Source organism: Stenella coeruleoalba (assembly GCF_951394435.1).
Source record: "Stenella coeruleoalba genome assembly, chromosome: 7".
NCBI classification, from domain to species: domain Eukaryota; kingdom Metazoa; phylum Chordata; class Mammalia; order Artiodactyla; family Delphinidae; genus Stenella; species Stenella coeruleoalba.
The window spans coordinates 72,741,618-72,761,506 of NC_137153.1; the positions used below are offsets into that span (position 1 = coordinate 72,741,618).

The window sequence follows — 19,889 nt, forward strand, 5'->3', positions numbered from 1 at the left end:
ACAGTAAATGCTTTCAGTGCTGAAGATTTTTCACAAGCATTGTAATTGTGAAGCGGAGAATCTAAGTTCTTATATTTGAGATATAAGATGTATTGCTATACATTTTTTGCTGCTGAATATTTTTTCACTTGCTTGCTCACAGGGAAAGCAGTATAACAACTGCACATTTCTGCTGTGATCTGAGTGTACAGCAGGGAGCACAAAGTAAAGCAAGTCTTTGGTGAGCAGAACAGCCTTATGTGCATCGTAGGAAAAGTATAGATAAACCGAGGGTCAAATTTTATTCCGTAGAGGGGCACTGATAATGTGCTTGGGTTTTCAGAGAGGAGGTGTTTTCCTAATATTTCGTGCAGATCATGAGTAGAGTTTTCATGGAGCTAAGAATTGAGATAGACTTTGAAAAAACAGTGTGATTTGAATAAGGACCTTCTAGAAGAAACATGAACAGCATGAGCTGTTCATCTTACCTCTTCAGGGCACATTTTGGGGTAATTAAGGGATTTCCGTTTACTAGCCTGGGAGGTATCTCTAGACAGGTATGAAATAACAGAGAGATGTTGGCTGGGGCCACGGTAGCAAGGACCTTCAGTGTCACTTGAACAATGGTGAGAGACTACAGGCTTTGAGGAGAGGTGTGATGTCACCTGGTCAAGTAAAGGTGTCAGGAATGAATCAGAAAGGGAAAAAAGGGAAGTTGAAATCAAAGCTTTAGCAAGGAGAATCATTTTGATTATAGAAGCTGCTGGACTGGGCAACTTCATGAAAGGAAAAGGAGTCATGGAGTCTGAAATCCACATTAGAATGATTTCAGGTAAGAGAGAAAAAGTGAGAAAGAACTGCCTTGGGGGGAAAGTGTACAGAAGTTTAGAAACGTCCAGAAGGCTATGGGAAATGTACAGGACTGGAGGTTAGGAGTGAGTTTGGACTAAAGGTAACATTTCAGGAATTGTCTGTAGAGCAATAATAGTTGGAATCTACCCCTAAAAGATTCTTAAATCTATCCACATCTCCCTTGAGCTCCCCTGCTGCCACCTCATTCAAGTACCATCAACCCTCACCTACACTATTGATACCCTTCAGTCAAAAGTAGGTCCCCGTTTTGTGGGGTATCTCCACAGCACCCTGATTTTTCCTTCCAGGCCTTATTCCAATCTGTGGTTCAAGCTTGTGTAATTTTGAGGATGGTGTCATTGTCTGTTTTACTTACTCCTGAAGATCTGGCAGCTTCCAGGGTGCCTGGCACAGACTAGACACTCAACTTGTTTTTTCCAAGCAAAAAGAGTAAATGAACATCACTACCAAAGAGAAGAAAAAGAGAAGAGTTGAAGAGAGAACTCTGGTGACTATTTTTAGGGCCTAGAAGAAAAAAGTGGGAAAAACGAATAGGAAGGCAAAGAGCCAAGAGAAGCTGGGCCCCAGTAGCTGAGGATGAGTGGAGGTTCCAGTGGGGGGTGGTCAGCAGTGATGGATTCTACAGGTGGAAGAGAACAAGGACGACAAGAAAAAGTAGTATTTATTGGGTGCTTTCTGTATGCCGTGACTGTCCTAAGACTTGATGTGGTTGAACTAATCTTCATACTAACTCTGTGAGGCAGGTGTCTCTGTTATTTCTGTTTTACAGATGAGGATGCCAGGCCCAGAAAGGTTACATGCTCTGCTTAAGGACAAACCAATGGGGGAGCCACGAGTCCAACGAGGCCACCTGGCCCCAGAGCACAAAGTCTTTACTACCGTGCAGCCATTCTGGCTCCTTCTAGCAGAGGGCTAATGGCTATGGCCCAGAGATGGAAAAGGAAAAAACTGGCCACTCTTTATGACCTTTGGCTGTGAAAAGAGGATAGCAGTGCCTGTCATTCTAAGTTAGGACATCTCCCACGTTAGGTGTAGACCAAGTCTACAGAAATCATATGTGAATGGGAGCATGCCTGATGCGTTGCCAGCCATGAGAGCCTAGAGGATATGCTTTATTTCAGAAAAAGATAGGTTTTTTAAAACTTTTTATTTTGTATTGGAGTATAGTTGATTAACAATGTTGTGTTAGTTTCAGGTATACAGCAAAGTGATTCAGTTATACATATACATGTATCTATTCTTTTTCAAATTCTTTTCCTATTTAGGTTGTTACATAATATTGAGCAGAGTTCCCTCTGCTACACGGTAGGTCCGTGTTGGTTATCCTTTTTAAATATAGCAGTGTGTACATGTCAATCCCAAACTCCCTAACTATCCCTCCCCCCTACCCTTCCGCCCTGGTAACCTTAAGCTTGTTCTCTAAGTCTGTGAGTCTGTTTCTGTCAGAAAAAGATAGTTTTGATCACATCGTCAGGATTTTGTAGCAGCTGCTTTAACATTGACTTTTATACCACATTCCGGTATTATTACTGACTTAAAAATAGTCCTTGAGAAATAAGAGAAAAAATAATCTGGCTCTGACGATAAAAAGCATTGTGGTATTTCAGCTTGCTTTCAGTTTTACATACATCTGTGAATCTTTCCTGGAGTAAGGTCTTGCCCAAGCTAGATGGGAAAGCACCTGTATTTGACTTGAAACTGTGTTTTGCGTAGCAAATGCATAGGTACAGGATCCACCAGCAACAGTGAGGTCAGGCTTACATTCTGGGCGGAAATGTGCGCCTGAGTGACTGATTAGACTGGCGTCTGTTACGTTGCAGGATGTTGCACCCTCTCAAAGCTCGCATGTTAAGATTTGGCAGATGTATCGATTCCTTTCATTAAAGATCTGAGAGGATATGAATAACAGAGCTATTTTGTTCGTAATTGATGCAGATCTGCAGTGCACGTGACTAAAATCTGTTCCCGGAATTTTTCATCACACAAGTTTGGGAATTTGATTTAAAATATATGTCTAGGGCTTCCCTGGTGGCGCAGTGGTTGAGAGTCCGCCTGCCGATGCTAGGGGACGCGGGTTCGTGCCCCGGTCCAGGAGGATTCCACATGCCACAGAGCGGCTGGGCCCATGAGCCATGGCCGCTGAGCCTGCGCGTCCAGAGCCTGTGCTCCGCAACGGGAGAGGCCACAACAGGGAGAGGCCCGCGTACCGCAAAAAAAAAAACAAAAAGAGTATAGAGGAAACTAATCTCTGTTTAAAATTTATTTGTAACTTTTTCTTAGTTCTCTAAGTTTTGGTTTGTATGTTTTTTAAATAAACCCAGACTAATATTTGACCACTTAAAGCAATGAAATCATTTCTTGCCTTGTCTACCAGTTGAAGTTGGACCACAGCCTGACTTCATATTTCTTATAAAATGCACATGTTCTCTTTGGATTGTCCTTGGGCAAGAAAGGAGATTCTAAGTACAAATGAAACAGTTCACGTTGAATCATGCATTTAAAAAGTATTATAAGAAATTATAAGAAAAAGTATTGTATAAAGAAAGCTTATTAACAAGCAGGACTATTATATGGATGCTTTGCAGAGGAAAATGAAACAAATATGGAGTCCACGAGTGCCTTTCAGTTTTCACTACTCTAGATGCCTGTTAGGAACATTTACAATATTGTCACAGGGACTGATTAGAATTTGCTTTTGAAACCAGTTCACTGCTTTGGGGTGGGGGGACATTTACCAATGGGCACTTTGAGCTGTGCAGGGCACAAGGTTGTGACTTTCACCCATTGAGCATAGGGCTGTTCCCTCCGGCAGATCGTGAAGCCATTAATTTATAGCCCATTGACCAGAATTTCTGTGTCAGCCAACCTTTTCCTGCTGAACATCCAAGCTGTGCTCCTGGGTACCACAAGCCCAGAACCTTTAAAGGAATCGGGACACACCAAAAGGGCACTAGTAAGCAGGCTAGAAGTACAGTGATATTTTTGTTGGCTTTTTTTTTTTCTTTCTTTTTTGCGGTACGCGGGCCTCTCACTGCTGTGGCCTCTCCCGTTGCGGAGCACAGACTCCAGACACGCAGGCTCAGCGGCCATGACTCACGGGCCCAGCCGCTCCGCAGCATGTGGGATCTTCCCAGACCGGGGCACGAACCCGTGTCCCCTGCATCGGCAGGCGGACTCTCAACCACTGCACCACCAGGGAAGCCCTTGTTGGCTTTTTATGATTTCCGTTTTCAGAAGTATAACCCGATCAAAAGCAGTTGGGCTGAGGGAGAATGAGAAGTGTAAGATATTCTGGGTACGTATTCAATCCCTGGTTAAACAATTATCTATAGACTCTGATCTTCAAAGGCATTTCCTAGCTAGGGTACAGTGATAGATTATCTTGTTGGTTCAGAGATAGCTATTCTGCTGTGCAAAGTGGTCTTTCTGGGCTGTTTTGATTTCCTGAGCAACTTTGTGTGAAAAATGCCAAGGTGTTAAAAAAAAAAAAGAAAAGAAGAAAAAAAAAACCTGTTGTAGGAAGAGAATCATAGACAAACTATTAGGAAAAGAACTTTATCATAGAGGAACACACCCCATTTTCCTGAACCCCTCCTGAACACTCTTCCTCACTTGAAGGGTCCTGAGTGTCAAAGACTTACCCACACTCGGAAGCCATGTTGATGGCCTGTCTCGCATCTCAACCGTGTCTCCGTCGTTTTCCTGTCAGAGCATTGCTATCTCCTTTGGCTGCATCCAGCTACTTTCAATTCCTTCTCTTTCCCACTGTTTGCTGAGTGGATAATTAAACAGTGAGTCCTGTTCTTTGTTGAGACGATACATTTAGAAAAGACTCGCTGCAGGGAACCGAATGATAACTTTGAAAGTCAAGCTTTGAAAAGGAGACCACTAAACTCTAGGAAGATGAAAGTTTATGAGAACAGATTTCAGACAAAAGCCCATTCCAGCTGAGTCTTTGTGCTGAGGAGGGTATACAGGCTTGTAGAAACCATTGGTTGTTGGTGTCTCTCCTCTAGTACCTAAGATGCTGGAGTTGACTGCCTGGGTTCAAATCCCGGCAGTGTGAGTTATGAGCTGTGTGATATTGAGCAAATTATCTCTCTCTGTGTGTCTCATTTTTTGCATCTGTAATACAGAGATAATAATAGCACCTAGCTCAAAGAGTTGTGAGGATTGAATCCGAATGAACCGTTTAACACCTGGCACATGGAAAGTGTTCAATAAACGCTGTTGGTGAAACATTCATGGAGTGCTGAGGAAAGATGTGCTTATTCTATATTTACATAAAAATATCATCTCGGAGCCATGGTGATAATCCTTACCGCACATGACCTAATCATAACCTCAAATGTTTTTATTTTGATTTTTCCTCTCTCAGCCACCCTCTGGGAGGCAAGCAAGAGCTGCATGTCTGCGTATCTCTCTGATTCTGCGCAGATGAGATCTACAAGCCATTTGAGTGACGGGCCTCCTTGTTCTTTTCCTTACTCAGGTGCTGGAAAGCTTCAAGATCATGGACTATAGCCTTTTGCTGGGAATCCACATCTTGGACCATTCCCTCAAAGAGAAAGAAGAGGAAATTTCACAAAATGTGCCTGATGCTAAGCGGTCTGGGATGCAAAAGGTCCTCTACTCAACAGCCATGGAATCCATCCAGGGTCCAGGGAAATCAGGAGACGGGATCATCACAGAGAACCCGGACACGTAAGTGCAGCGCCTGCCCACACATTTCCTTGATCGTGGCAGCCAACGTCATTGGGTAATTAAATGCAAGCATGTTCCCTTCATGGTGGCTCTTTAGGAATAGATTCCTACCTGGTGCTAAAGTGGATTAAGCCAGCCTTATTTCCTTTCATCCACGGATAACTAGATGAGTGGCAGTTTTTCGAGTTATTGCCATTCTTTCACCCACATGGTTTCTTTTTTCAAATGGCTCCATTTTTTAACAATGGCTAAAAATGTTTTTATCTCTATTTACTACATATTCAAAACATCCACCACAAACAGGGTGAATATTCTTTGAATTTGAATAAACATGTATTTAAGCAAATACATGCCAGAAGTTATGTCCGCAATTCAGAACTTTTTATGTGCGTTAGAGGATTCTGTTGTCCTAGTCCTATACCCTGGCAGATGTGATCTCTTGCTTCAACGAGATGTGATAGTAACTGCAGGATTAGTTTGCATGTATAAAAAGTGCACATTGACTAACAGAAACAATTACAGTCAACCATTTCAGTAATTTTCTTTGGTTGTGTCACGTGTGTGTACTTAGCTGAGCAAGGAGACTGAAAGAAAGAAATCATTTCTCCAACAATGACTAAATCACAGGCACATTTCACTTTTATGAAGGAAATTCATACACATTAAAGATTTTTTTAATCCTTCCTATAAATCCATCTAAATGTCCAATAACTCATTAAACAAATTATTCTGTATCAGTATAGTGAAGTACTATACAGCCATTAAAAGCACATTAGCACTGAATATGAAGAAATGTTCATCATTTAGCAAGTGAAAAATTCAGGTTATAAAACATGATAAATTAAATAATAGCTTTTGTGTATTAATAAATATACACACACAGAGGAAAGATGTACCAAATGTTGATAGTGTTTATCTTTGCATCCTAGGAATGGATTCTTTATATACTTTTTCTTTGTGCTGTTCTATATTTTATTTAAAAATCTCATGGTAAGTATATAAAAGTTTTGCGTTTTTGATGAGCAGTATTTTGAGATACTTTAAAATTCTTGCTCTTGGTTTTAAAGTAGGAATGATTTTTTAAGTGAATTCTTCCCATCCAGCTCTTCAGAATTGACAGCTATGGTGTTATTCTCCTTCAGGGGAGGTACATCATTCTGGATTCCCAGGAAGACTTTAGCTGAAGCAAAAAAAAAAAAAAAAAAAGATGAAGGGAGAGAGAGTCCAGGATTCTTAGAGACTACCCATTTTCATTTACAGTCTGTTTATTAGAAATGATTTTTAACTTCCTATTCATATAAATTTTTTCTCTTTTGCTCTATTCACAGAATGGGAGGCATTCCAGCTAAAAGCCATAAGGGAGAAAAGCTACTTTTATTTATGGGCATTATTGATATTCTGCAATCATATAGGTAAGAAATTTGGGGAAGTAGTCTTTTATTATTTCACAATAAATGAATGAAAGGTTCTGAAAATTCACCAAATGGGAGTGATTTTATCTTCTTATTTTTATTTTTCTGTCCATTTATGTTTAGGTTAATGAAAAAGTTGGAACATTCCTGGAAAGCTCTTGTTTATGATGGGGTAAGTGATTTATCATGCTCCTTATTAAACTGTATATTTTTCTGATTTCTCAGAGACTTCAAAGTATGTCTAGGAAGCCATGTCACTTGAAGAGGAAAGGAAACAAAGATCTTTATAAACTCAGAGTCTCAGGCTAGCAGATTGGTTCAAATCTAAGAACAAAGACAACATAAATGTGAATAGCTCTTCAAATAGAGGCCATCCAGCCGGTGACTAGGTAGAGGCCAGAAAAACAAAATGAGGTCTCGTTTTTATGTGCAATCTGCAGGGCCCAATTATGAGATGGTGAGAAAAAGGAGGAGACTTTTCAAAGACACTGGGAAGACCAGTAGGGCACTTGAACTCAAGTTGTCCCAAGACCAAGCTTCAGAGGGATTTGAACCCTACTTTGATGGTAAACAGCCCTGGGCTTGAACTCTGCGTTCAAACCACTTTACTAGCCATGTGTCCCAGACACATTGCTTGCTTGTCATCTCTTAGCCTGGTTTCCCATTTGTAGCAGAAGCCTAGTAATAGTACCTCGTACCTGCCTCATAGGCTGATGTGAGGATTAAATTAAATAATGCCCCTTAGTGTTCAACATGATGCCTAACATAATAAGGACATAGGAAGGGAAAACTTTTTCGGTTGTGTTGGATTTATACATGACAAAGGCTGACTGACATGAGGATGTCTTTTGGACCCAGAAGTGGCATGACTGAAGAAAACCATCGGTTATCTAAGAGCAGCCTCTGTCTCTCTCTCTCTCTGTACACGCACATGCACGCGCGCACACACACACACACACACACACACACACACACACGAGACTTCCTATCTAGATGTTAAATTTGAACTTCCTGCTGTTGACAGAACATTTATGGCCTCAGCCTCCCTCAGTTAATAACTCAAAGTGACACTTCCAGAGAATATATTGGTCAAAGATTTGCTCACACATTTTTTTAAGATGTTAGCAGATGCTTTCCTTTGAAGGAAAGATAAATTATAGATGCTATTCTTCTCCTTTTTTGGAAAAGAACACCCACTTTTTCAGTTCTGTGGAAGACTGGGAATAACCTTTCAGCATGAAAGATCTGCATTTTGTCCACAGGCTAAGGAACGACCTTCGACAGAATGCACTTTTAAACAACAGGTTCACAAGTTTGTTTCTGAGAATCAAACTTAGGCTTGTTATTCAAATCAAAGATTCTTTTTATGAAAAGGCCAAGATGGTAGGTTAATTTTTTTTCCTTCTAGCTGAGAAAAGTAGCAACTACATTAATGCCTTGAACATGGAAGGGAAAGAGAGTAAACACCCTCTGTTTCATTCTCCTTCTGTTTATTGACACAATTTCAATTCCCTGTTACCAAATGAGATTTGTGCTCTGAATGGCCTAGTCCTCTATTGGTCAGATGCTTCTAAGGAGCCCCTACTTTTGTCTAAATAAGATATATCTTCTGTTTTTTGGTGTCTTTTTTTAATTACACAAATATATAATCAGCATCTCTGTGCTGATTATATATTTGTGTAATTATAAGCAATAATTAAGACTTATTTTTGTCTTTTTACAAAAGTGCCTCTTCTTTAAACACTGCTTCTTCATACCAAGGAGAATCACAATCTAACTTCTCTTGGAAAGCAAGAATCTTAATCATCTTGCATCGTACATATTTTTAAATGATGGTACTTGTGAATTTGTGTCCACTTCCAACAGGAGCTGACTGAATACTGGGGAGAGTGCATGTCAAACCAGTGGGAAATTTTCCACCACATCTGCAGCATCACTGATAGTCTAGGGGACCATTTTAACTTGGCAAAGAGGGTTTCTCCATACTGTGTCCTTCGTAACTCAATCATTACAGAATTACCTTATGCCTCATTGTAACACCCAGTTTCACAGATGAAAAGACTGAGGCACTGAGATAGTGTCTTTACCCAGAACCACACAGCTTTTTAAAATTAGAGCTAACACCAGAACCGGGTCTCTGGATTCTGGTCCAGTGTGTGTTTTTTCTTCTAAACCCATCACAGACACTTTATAGTATCTAAACGTAAATTTTTAGAAGTTTCCCTGTTGGACGCCATGAACCTGAAATCAAAATGGAGCACTAAATAAGCAAATTTACTATTTTTAGGAATGTGTATCTTGGATAGTAAATAAATGACTACTGAATAAACATATAGAATTAGCTCCTTCATCCATCTTCTTTCCTGGACTTGTAATAAAATGCCCCCTCAGTCCTTAAGACTCCTACCAAGCATGAGAGAATTAACAATTTAATTCAATTCAACTCTATCTAATTAGTAGATAAATTGAACATAACAGGGGTCATCAGTCAGCCTTGTCTCCTAGGAGTCTTCCCGGTGTCTACATACCTTATTATTGGGAAGTGAAACCAGCAAACTTTTTTTTTTGCCCTCTATCTCACTCTTACTTTAGGGCTGTTTTGCTCCTTTATGTCCCCAGTTTTTGTTCCTGACTGAAAGTGATATGTCTTTTTTCCAGATGACACTTGAGGCACTGGCTTCCACGTTAAAAAATGGAATTTAAAAGCCCCTCATGGCACACAGTGGAACAAGGATCAGCTGTTTGGGTTTATGAAGCAGAGTCTTTGCTATCTCACCCCTGCCCCTCTTAATGCTCTGTTTCACCATGAGTATCTGGAACCTCTGCTCAGATTGAGCCTTGTGCTTCCTGCCCCAACCCAGCTCCTGGGCACACAGCACGTGGGCATCACTCTTTTGTGGCTCCCAACATCCCCACCTTCTGGTTAAGGACATTGGCTAACAGAGAGCCAACTGCATAGAGCTTTCCTCTAGCTTGAAACAAACTGAGAGGTAAACCTCTGGTACCTGATTTGTCTTTTCAGGACACTGTTTCGGTTCATAGACCAAGCTTTTATGCAGACAGATTTCTAAAGTTTATGAATTCCAGAGTTTTCAAGAAAATTCAAGGTAAGATTTTTATGAATTTCTTTTTTTTACCTTTAGCACTTACTGGCTGACTTCACTTTGTAAGATTTTTATTGGAAGAGTTGGGACTATTTATCTCCCAAAAGTGGTAATCACTTAGTAACTATGGTTAAGTATCCTAGCCAGGTATTTATTGATGCTGTAATCATTAAAGTCTAATTTTGTGCTGGAAAAAATTATAAAGTGCCTAAAATCCAACCCTATAATATATTGGTTAAATATGTTATGATACAGTTAAATAATGGAATAATATGCAACAAATAAAAAATGATGTATTAAAGGTACATTTAGTCCTTATAGCTAGCTTCATTCACATATATATAGTTATTGGTCTGCATACCTAAATGCACAACAAAATTCTAATGGGATATATAAAAATGTTAACAGTAGTTATTCTCATGGAGTGTTCTCCAGAATAGACCGTATGTTAGTCCTCAAAACACATTTCAATAGATTTTAAAAGATTGAAATCACGCAAAGTGTCTTTTCCGATCACAATGGAATGAATCAATAAAGAGTGAAAACTGGAAAATTCACAAATATGTGAAAATTAAACAACACACTCTCAAACTACCAATGGGTAAAAGAAGAAAACACAGTGAAATTAGGAAAAACTTAGAGATGAATGGAAATGAAAATACACATTCCTAAAACTTAGAGGATGCTGCAAAGTCAGTGCTCAGAGGGAAATTTATAGCTATAAATGCCTACATTAAAAAAGAAGAAAGATCTCAAATCAATACCCTAACTTTAAACCATAAGGACATAAAAAAAGAAGAGCAAACTAAACCCAAAGTTAACAATGGTTATTCCGAACCATGAGATTGTGTGGCATTTTCTTTTTCTTTACATCAATATTTATCAATTTTTCCATAATGGATGTGTATTATTTATGTAGAAAATTTTTTAACTATATGAAAAGGAAAAAGTAACCCTGTTGTTACTTATGTTATTTTATCATTTATGTATTTTGTGGTCCAATTTCATAACAATTTAGCACACAAAAAAAACTGAAAGAGTAGAATGTTCATATTTTGTATTTATATAAGACAGATTTTTTTCTTATAATATTTATTGGAGTTTTTTGTTAATGAAAGTAAAACAATTTCTTTTTTAAGGCTTTTTTTCCCAGCTTTATTGAGATATAATTGACATATAACATTATGTAAGTTTAAGGTGTACAGTGTGATGATTTGATGCACATATATATTGCAAAATGATTATCACAATTAGGTTACTTAAGACTTTCATCATCTCACATAATTACAAATTGTGTGTGTGTGTATGTGTTTGTGTGGTGAGAACATTTAAGATCTACCGTCTTAGTAACTTTCCAGTGTGTAAGACAGAATTATTAACTATAGTCTCCATGCTGTATATTAGATTTCAAGAACTTATTCATCTTATAATTGGAAGTTGGTCCCCTTCGACCAATGTCTCCCCATTTCACCCACCCGTCAGCCTCAAGTAACAATTCTTCTACTCTCTATGTCTATGAGTTCAATTTTTTAGCACATGTAAGTGAGATCATACAGTATTTGTCTTTCTCTTTCTGGTTTATTTCACCTAGCATAATACTGTCACGGTCCATCTATATTGTCACAAGTGGTGGGATTTCCTTATTTTTTTCTATCCATTCATCTGTCAGTGGACGCTTAGGTTGTTTCCATGTCTTGGCTGTTGTGAATAATGCCTCAGTGAACATGGAAATGCAGATATCTCTTCAAGATAGTGACTTCATTTCCTTCAGATACATACCCAGAAGTGGGATTGCTAGTCATAGGGTAGTTCTCTTTTTAATTTTTTGAGGAAACTCCATACTGTTTTCCATAGTGGCTGCACTAATTTACATTTCCACCAAGAGTGTACTAGGACTACCTTTTCTTCACATCCTCACCAACATTTGTTATTTTTTGTCTTTTTGATAATAGCCATTCTGACAGGTATGAGGTGATATCTCATTGTGGTTTTGATTTGCATTTCCCTAATGATTAGTATGTTAAGCATCTTTTCATGTATCTGTTGGCCATCTGTATGTCTTCTTTGAAAAATGTCTATTCAGGTCCTTGCCCAATTTTTAATCAGATTATTTGCTTTTGTTACTATTGTGTTTTATGAGTTCTTTATGTATTGTGAATATTAACCCCTTATCTGATATATGGTTTGCAAATATTTTCTCGCATTCTGTAGGCTGCCTCTTTATTTTATTGATTGTTTCTTTTGCTATGCAGATGTTTTTTAGTTTGATGTAGTCCCACTTGTTTATTTTGCTTTTGTTGCTTGTGCTTTTGGTGTAATATCCAAAAAGTCATTGCTAAGATCATTGTTGAGGAACTTTTCCCTATGTTTTCTTTCAGGAGTTTTACAGTTTCAGGTCTTATGTTTAAGTCTTTAATCCATGTTGAGTTAATTTTTGTGAGAGTAAAACCGTTTCGATGTAAAAATATTGGAAAATACAAAGAAAACCATAAAGATTATTTGATATCTCACAACCCAGAAATATCCACTATAAATATTTTTTCTTCCAGTTTTATTGAGATATAATTGCCATCCAGCACTGTATAAGTTTAAGGTGTGCAGCCTAATCGTTTGACTTACATACATCATGAAATGATGAGCACAGTAAGTTTAATGACAGCCATCATCTCACAGAGATACAAAATTAAAGAAATAGAAAAAAGTTTTTCCTTGTGATGAGAACTCTTAGGATTTACTCTCCCAACAACTATCCTTTATAACATGCAGAAGTGTTCGTTATATTCACCATGTTGTACATCACATCCCTAGTGCTTATTTATCTTGTAACTGGAAGTTTGTACTTTTTGACCACCTTCGTCCAATTCCCCCTCCACCGCCCACCCCCAGCCTCTGGTAGCCACAAGTCTGATCTCTTTTTCTATGAGTGTGTTTAGTTTTGAAGTATAATTGATCTACAACACTGTTAGTTCCTGTTATGCAACAGAGTGATTTGATATTTTTATACATTTCAAACTGATCACCACGATAAGTCTACTTATGATGTGTCACCATACAAAGATATCACATAATTATCGGCTACTCCCTACACTGTACATTTCATACTCATGACTCATTTATTTTTCAACTAGAAGTTTGTACCTCTTAATCTCCCTCACCTATTTCTCCCACCACCATCTGCCCAGCAGCTACCTGTTTGTTCTCTGTATCTATAATTCTGTTTCTGTTTTCTTACGTTTGTTCGTTTGTTTTGTTTTTTAGATTTCACATATAAATGAAATCATACAGTATTTATCTTTCTTTGTCTGACTTATTTCATTTAGCATAATACCCTGTAGGTCCATCCATGAGGTCACAAATGGCAAGATTTCATTCTTTTTTATGGCTGAGTAATATTCCAGTGTGTGTGTGTGTGATCTTCTTTATTCATGTATTGATGGGTGAGCACATAGGTTGCTCACATATCTTGGCTCTTGTAAATAATGCTACAGTGAACATAGGCATGTGTGTATCTTTTCTAATTAATGTTTTGTTTCCTTTGGATAAGTATCCAGCAATGGAATTGCTGGATCATATGGTAGTTCTATTTTTAGCTTTTTGAGGAATCTCCATACCGTTTTCCATAGTGGCTGGTCAATTTACCTTCCCACCAACAGTGCCTAAGCGTTCCCTTTTCTCAACATCTTCACCAACAGTTATTTGTCATCTTTCAGATAACAGCCATTTCTGTTGGCATCTCTGTGTCATCACTGGAAAAATGTCTATTCAGATCCTCCACTACTAATATTTTCACATACTTCCTACCATCTTTATTACTGTGCTTTGTATGTTTATATAAAAATGGTAGCATAGTGGTGTACAATTTTATGTATATGTCCTCTATTTTTCACATATTATAATATGAATAGTTTCCCGTATCACTGTATATTGTACAAAGAAACCATTTAAAATTATACTACAACATTAAAATTATATGGGTATGCCCTAATCTATTTAAGATTCTATCATTTGGACATTTACATTATTTCTCCTTTTTCTAACGAGTATTTTTGTGAACATGATTTTAGATAAATATGGTGTCCAAGCTTATGACTATTTCTTTAGGATAGATTCCAAGAAGAAGTACTAAGGGTTTAAAATGCAGATAACTGCACAGAATGATTATGCCACTCTAGACTTCCACGAGAGTCTATATTCTTCTAGCCTTTAGCCAGAATTATTCTTTTTAAATTGTGCTACTTGGATAAGTAAAAGATGTTATCTGGTTGTTTTATTTTGTATTTCTTAAGTACTGGTGAAGTTCAACCATTATTCATGTTTATTACCCATTTGTAGTTCCTTTGAGAATTGAGCTTTGTAATATTTGCTCATTTACATTAGTGTTTATTATTTTTCCAAATGATTTATATGAACTCTACATGTCAAAGATATCAATCTCTGTTTTTAACCTTATTTCATTCTAAGAAAAACTTTTGTTTCGCATTTGACTATCTCAGTGGTATCTTGAAATTGGTCTCAAATTGAGACCACTACCAATTAAATTTTCTGTTTAAGGTCTTTTTTGCCTAAGATGGACCATAACATAGTATTTATTCAGCCTGCAATCCTGTGTGAATACCAACTTGGTTCAAATTTTGAAGGAAGATTTTCTGCCTCTCTTTACCCTTTGCCGTGGTTGAAAATCATGAGTTTCCTTGTGGTCCCTGGTAGGTTTATGGAGGATGTAACCCATGGGATCCCAGGTTTAGTGAGGCTCCTCCATGAGATTCCCCATGTTGGGAGTTTTTGCCTTCTTAGTAGTGTATAAATTAATGGTGCAGTCAATGGCATCCTCAATTGCATGAAATATGGTGTGAGTTTTGAACCTTTCCAGTTTGTATAGTTTATCATGTTTTTGATGTAACAAGTCTTTTACTTCTCAAGTAGTCAAATCTATTTTTTTCCCATTTTGATTTCTTAGTCTACTTTTTATAGCATCTTTATTCAGGTATAATTCACATATCAGGAAATTCACCCTTCTAAAATGTGCAATTTGGTGACTCTTAGTATATTCACAAAGTTGTACAAACATTACCACTATCTAATTTTAGAACATATTTATTACCCTGAAAAGAAACCCCATATCCATTAGCAGTTACTCTTCATTCCTTCCTCTTCCCAACCCCTGGCAACTACTCATTTATTTTCTGTCTCTATGGATTTGTCTATTCCGAATATGTCACATAAATGGAATTATCCAGTATGTGGCCTTCTGTGTTTGGCTTTTTTCGCCTAACATGATGTTTTCAAGGTTTAGCCATCTTGTAGTACTTTAGGTTTAGCCATCTTGTAGTACTTTATTCTTTTTATTGCTGAATAATATTCCATTGTATGGATTTAACACATATTGTTTATCCTCTCACTAGTTGATGGATATTTGGGTTGCTTACATTTCTGGCTACTACAAATAATGCTGCTATGAAAATTCATGCACAAGGTTTCTGTGGACATAAGTTTTCATTCCTCTTGGGTACATACCCAGGTGTGGAAACACTAGGTCAGATGGTAACTCTATTTAACATTTTGAGGAACTGCCAGGCTCCTTTCCAAAGAAGCTACCCAATTTTGCAATCCCACCAGCAATGCATGAGGGATCCAATCTCTCCACATCCTCCCCAACGTATGTTACTATGTGTCTTTTTCATTTTAGACATCTAGTGAGTATAAAGTAGTATCTCAATGTGGTTTTGATTTGTGTTTTTCTTTTTGCGGTACATGGGCCTCTCACTGTTGTGGCCTCTCCTGTTGCGGAGCACAGGCTCCAGACGCGCAGGCTCAGCGGCCATGGCTCACGGGCCCTATGTTACTATGTGTCTTTTTCATTTTAGACATCTAGTGAGTATAAAGTAGTATCTCAATGTGGTTTTGATTTGTGTTTTTCTTTTTGCGGTACATGGGCCTCTCACTGTTGTGGCCTCTCCTGTTGCGGAGCACAGGCTCCAGACGCGCAGGCTCAGCGGCCATGGCTCACGGGCCCTATGTTACTATGTGTCTTTTTCATTTTAGACATCTAGTGAGTATAAAGTAGTATCTCAATGTGGTTCTGATTTGTGTTTTTCTAATGACTAATGATGTTGAACGTCTTTTTATGTGCTTATTGACCCTTTATATCTTCCTTGGAGAACTGTCTATTCAAATACTTTGCCCATTTTTAATTAGATTGTCTTTTTATTGTTGAGTTGTAAGAGTTCTTTATATATTCTCAACACATGTTTCTGTTATCAGGTGTATGATTTACAAATATTGATTTAATTTATAGTATATGGTGTGAGGTAGGGTCCAAATTCATTCTTTTGCATGTGGATATCCAGTTGTCCCAGCACCATTTCTTTTTTTTTTTTTTGCGGTACGCGGGCCTCTCACTGTTGTGGCCTCTCCCGTTGCGGAGCACAGGGTCCAGACGCACAGGCTCAGTGGCCATGGCTCATGGGCCCAGCCGCTCCGCGGCATGTGGGATCTTCCTGGACCGAGGCACGAACCTGTGTCCCCTGCATCGGCAGGCGGACTCTCAACCACTGCACCACCAGGGAAGCCCCCAGCACCATTTCTTGAATGGGCTCTTCTTTCCCCCGTTGAATTATCTGGGTTCCTTGTTGAAAAATCAGTTGTCCACAAATATTAGGAGTAATTTCTGGATTCCCCCAGGTTGGTCAAGAACCTGCCTCACATCCTGAGTCCATGCCTCCCTGAAGGTCACCACAATTTACTCAGTTACCCAAACCAGACATGCAGGCATCAAGCTTTGTCAAAGCCTAACCACCCACATGCAGTCACTTACCAATACCTAGTCTCACCTGGAAATATCAAGAGTTCGTCCCCTTCTTTCACAGCACCTCTCCTAGTTCAGCCATTGTGATTTTTATGGTTTTGGTTTGGGCTTTTTTTTTTTTTTCACATAAAGTTGTGGCCCTCATGTTCCTCTCTTACCTCCAGTCATATCCCCTTCCAATCCAATCTCCCCCAACCCCAGCCAGAGGCATCAGTTTAAATCTCCTCTTGCTAATTTCCTATTTAAAACCCTTCCATGCTTAAAAAAACTTTTTTTCTTAATAAAAACTTCAGTGTATTTCCTAGTACACAAAATCCTAACTTCGCTTCTGAGTCCCTGTGTGACGTGGCCTCTCTTTCCCTAGCCGTGACTTTTCTCACACCCATTCCATGCTCTACCCTACCCTCAAGCCTCCAGCAGCTCTGAGTGCCCTGCAGTTACCCCTAACATTCCAGGCTGCCTCCACATCTGTACATGTTCTTGTCCCTTTGCCTGTAGTGATCTCCATCCTTCCCCTGGTCTTCCTTCACATCTCAGCTCAGATGATGCTTCCTTCACAGCAGTTACCATACTCTGCTATAGTAAGCTGTTGTTCTATCTCCCCCACTTGACTTTGAGTTCCTGAAAAGTAGGGGCTGTGTGTGGTTCTCATATATATTCCCAGAAGCTAGCACATTTCCTGGCACATTGTAGGCCCTCGATCATTATTTGATGAATAATTGAATGAATGAATGGACTTTTCATCTACTACCAGCTTTTCAATGGGTAGCCATTTAATTAGTAAAGTTGACAGTTTAAAATACAACTTCCAGATCCTTTATCAGCTATGATTAACTTAAAGCCCTTAATTCCTACAGTCATACTTTCTTTTTTTTTTTCTGATTGTGAAAGTAATACATGTTTATTATAGAAAGTTCAGAGGAACAAAATGCAGATTGAATTACAATAATGAAAATGCATTACCCAGAGAAAGTCACAATTTAAACTTGGGAATATAAATTTCCAAATATTTCACTAAGCACATACACACACATTCACATACCCCTTCTGTTGTGATTTTATTTAAAAAAATAGTTTATTACTCATGTTAGCTAAGTTTTACTGCAGCAATAAATTAACTCTGGATTCTCAGCGGCTTAATAAAACAAAGATTATTCCTTGTTCAGACTTTCCCAGCACAGGTTGGCAGGGGGCTCTGTTCTACTCAGCCATTCAACGACAGGTATACTTTCTTTGTATGTGAAAACTTCCCCTCCCCACCCCTACCCCCAAGAAAACAATACTTGGTCTTCAAGTTTCTTTTTTTAAATCATTTTTTTTAGCCTTCTTAAATCTGTTATCCCACCCCAGAATTGAGTCATGCTGTCAGTGTAGTAATGTTTGCAAAATCCTATAATTCTTTCTGCAAATATTAGTCACCGTAATGTTGGAACCTCACTGAAATTCTCTACCCAGATAATGTGTCTAGAGTACTAAAACTTAGCTTCCTGAAAGGAATAGAATAGTACTGATACATTGATTAATTAAAAATCAACTGTCCTAAAATTTCAGAACAATAGTTAATTCTTTCAACCAACATTTGAGCACCTATTATGTACCTAACAGTATGCTAAGCATTAATAATATAGAAAGCTTTTTTTAAAAAAAAAATTAAATTCCCTCGGTAACTTCATGGTCCGTTTTGGGTCAGGGATTGTAACACGTAAAAGATTTATAATGTAATAAAGCAGCTGTTAATAGAGTTTTTCCATAGGCTACTGTAGGTACACAAAGAGAAATAAAACCAATCTTCCCAAAGAGAGCTTCACAGAGAAAAAAATATTTAAATTAAGTCCTGAAACTATAAGCCAGCGTTAATTAGGAAGAGAGGCAAGAAGGGTATCTGAAGTAGAAGGAACAGCATGTACAAAGGCCCAGGGGTAGGAATGAACATGGAGGTTCAGGGGATGGCAGATAGGTGAGCTGAAAAGCAGTTAAGGGTAGGAGCAGTTGAGTAGCGGGATGTAGAGCTGGAAGTGGACACACGATACCTGTCACCATTATTTAGCCAAAGACAAATCCAAGAGTTTCTGTGGACAAAAGAAAGTAACCAGCAACCCAAACCATCCTTTGAGATTTTCCAGTCGAAACAATTCCCTGATTAGGTGCTCACCTCCTGGTGGCAGTAACTTTCCAAAGTCTCCACAGCCCAGCCAAGTCCAAACACAACAGCTCTAAGCTCTGGAGAAGAAGGAGCTTGGCTCTCTGCTTGATGTTTTATATATTCTCCAAAAACCACGCCCATTTCCTCCAAGTGACAGAGTTATCAAACCTTATGAAAGGTATAGGTGCACATGATTAGATTTTTACAGAGTTGAAAACACACCCTGATGCCAATGATTGACGTCAAACCTTTTGAAACCTACTGAATCCAATTGCCACAACCCAATCTCTGGTATAAAAAAAAAAGTCACAACTTGAGTTCATATTTGTAATCCATGAAATTGTTTGGAAAATAAATGATCTCCCCAAATGTGGAAAAAAAAAAAAGTCCCTGAGGTATTCAATTTCTGCAATATTCAAGTCCTTATCCACTGAATGGGCTCAGATAATTCCTTTAAGGAAGATTGTCCATTTAAGACAAAAGTAAAGGCTTTCTTTAGGTGCCATCTGGTCCTGGCAGGGGTTTGTTTTGGGGTCTTCTCTGCTGTTCATTGTATGTGTTGCTGATAATGAGCAAAGAGCTATTTCTTTGGGGGGATCTTGGCCTTTGGTCCATGATAAGCCACAACAAGTACAGACAGTTGTCTGAGCATCTTCCCCTCATTCACTCTTCCGTGATGCTGCCAACATTCTTCTGATCCTGGTTGTTTCTCAGTTTAGAGAATTAGCACTGACCTAAGAACTATGCAATTCTCAAACCTTTTGGTCTCAGCGCCACTTTACACTCTTAAAAATGACTGAGGGCCCCAAAGAGCTTTTATTTATGTGGATTATAACTGTCTATATTTAACCTATTAGAATTTTAAATTG

General features: G+C 38.5%; 1 protein-coding gene across 10 annotated transcripts in view; it reads left to right on the top strand.

Moving 5' to 3' along the window:
• PIP5K1B (phosphatidylinositol-4-phosphate 5-kinase type 1 beta) overlaps positions 1–19,889 on the top strand; it is a 423,928-nt gene that overhangs the window by 312,404 nt on the left and 91,635 nt on the right. For all 10 annotated transcript variants that reach the window (XM_079925690.1, XM_079925691.1, XM_079925688.1 and 7 more), the window contains 4 exons: positions 5,345–5,556; positions 6,885–6,968; positions 7,092–7,140; positions 9,991–10,075. In XM_079925690.1, coding sequence (XP_079781816.1) covers positions 5,345–5,556; positions 6,885–6,968; positions 7,092–7,140; positions 9,991–10,075 — 430 coding nt within the window. The remainder of the gene's footprint in view (positions 1–5,344; positions 5,557–6,884; positions 6,969–7,091; positions 7,141–9,990; positions 10,076–19,889) is intronic.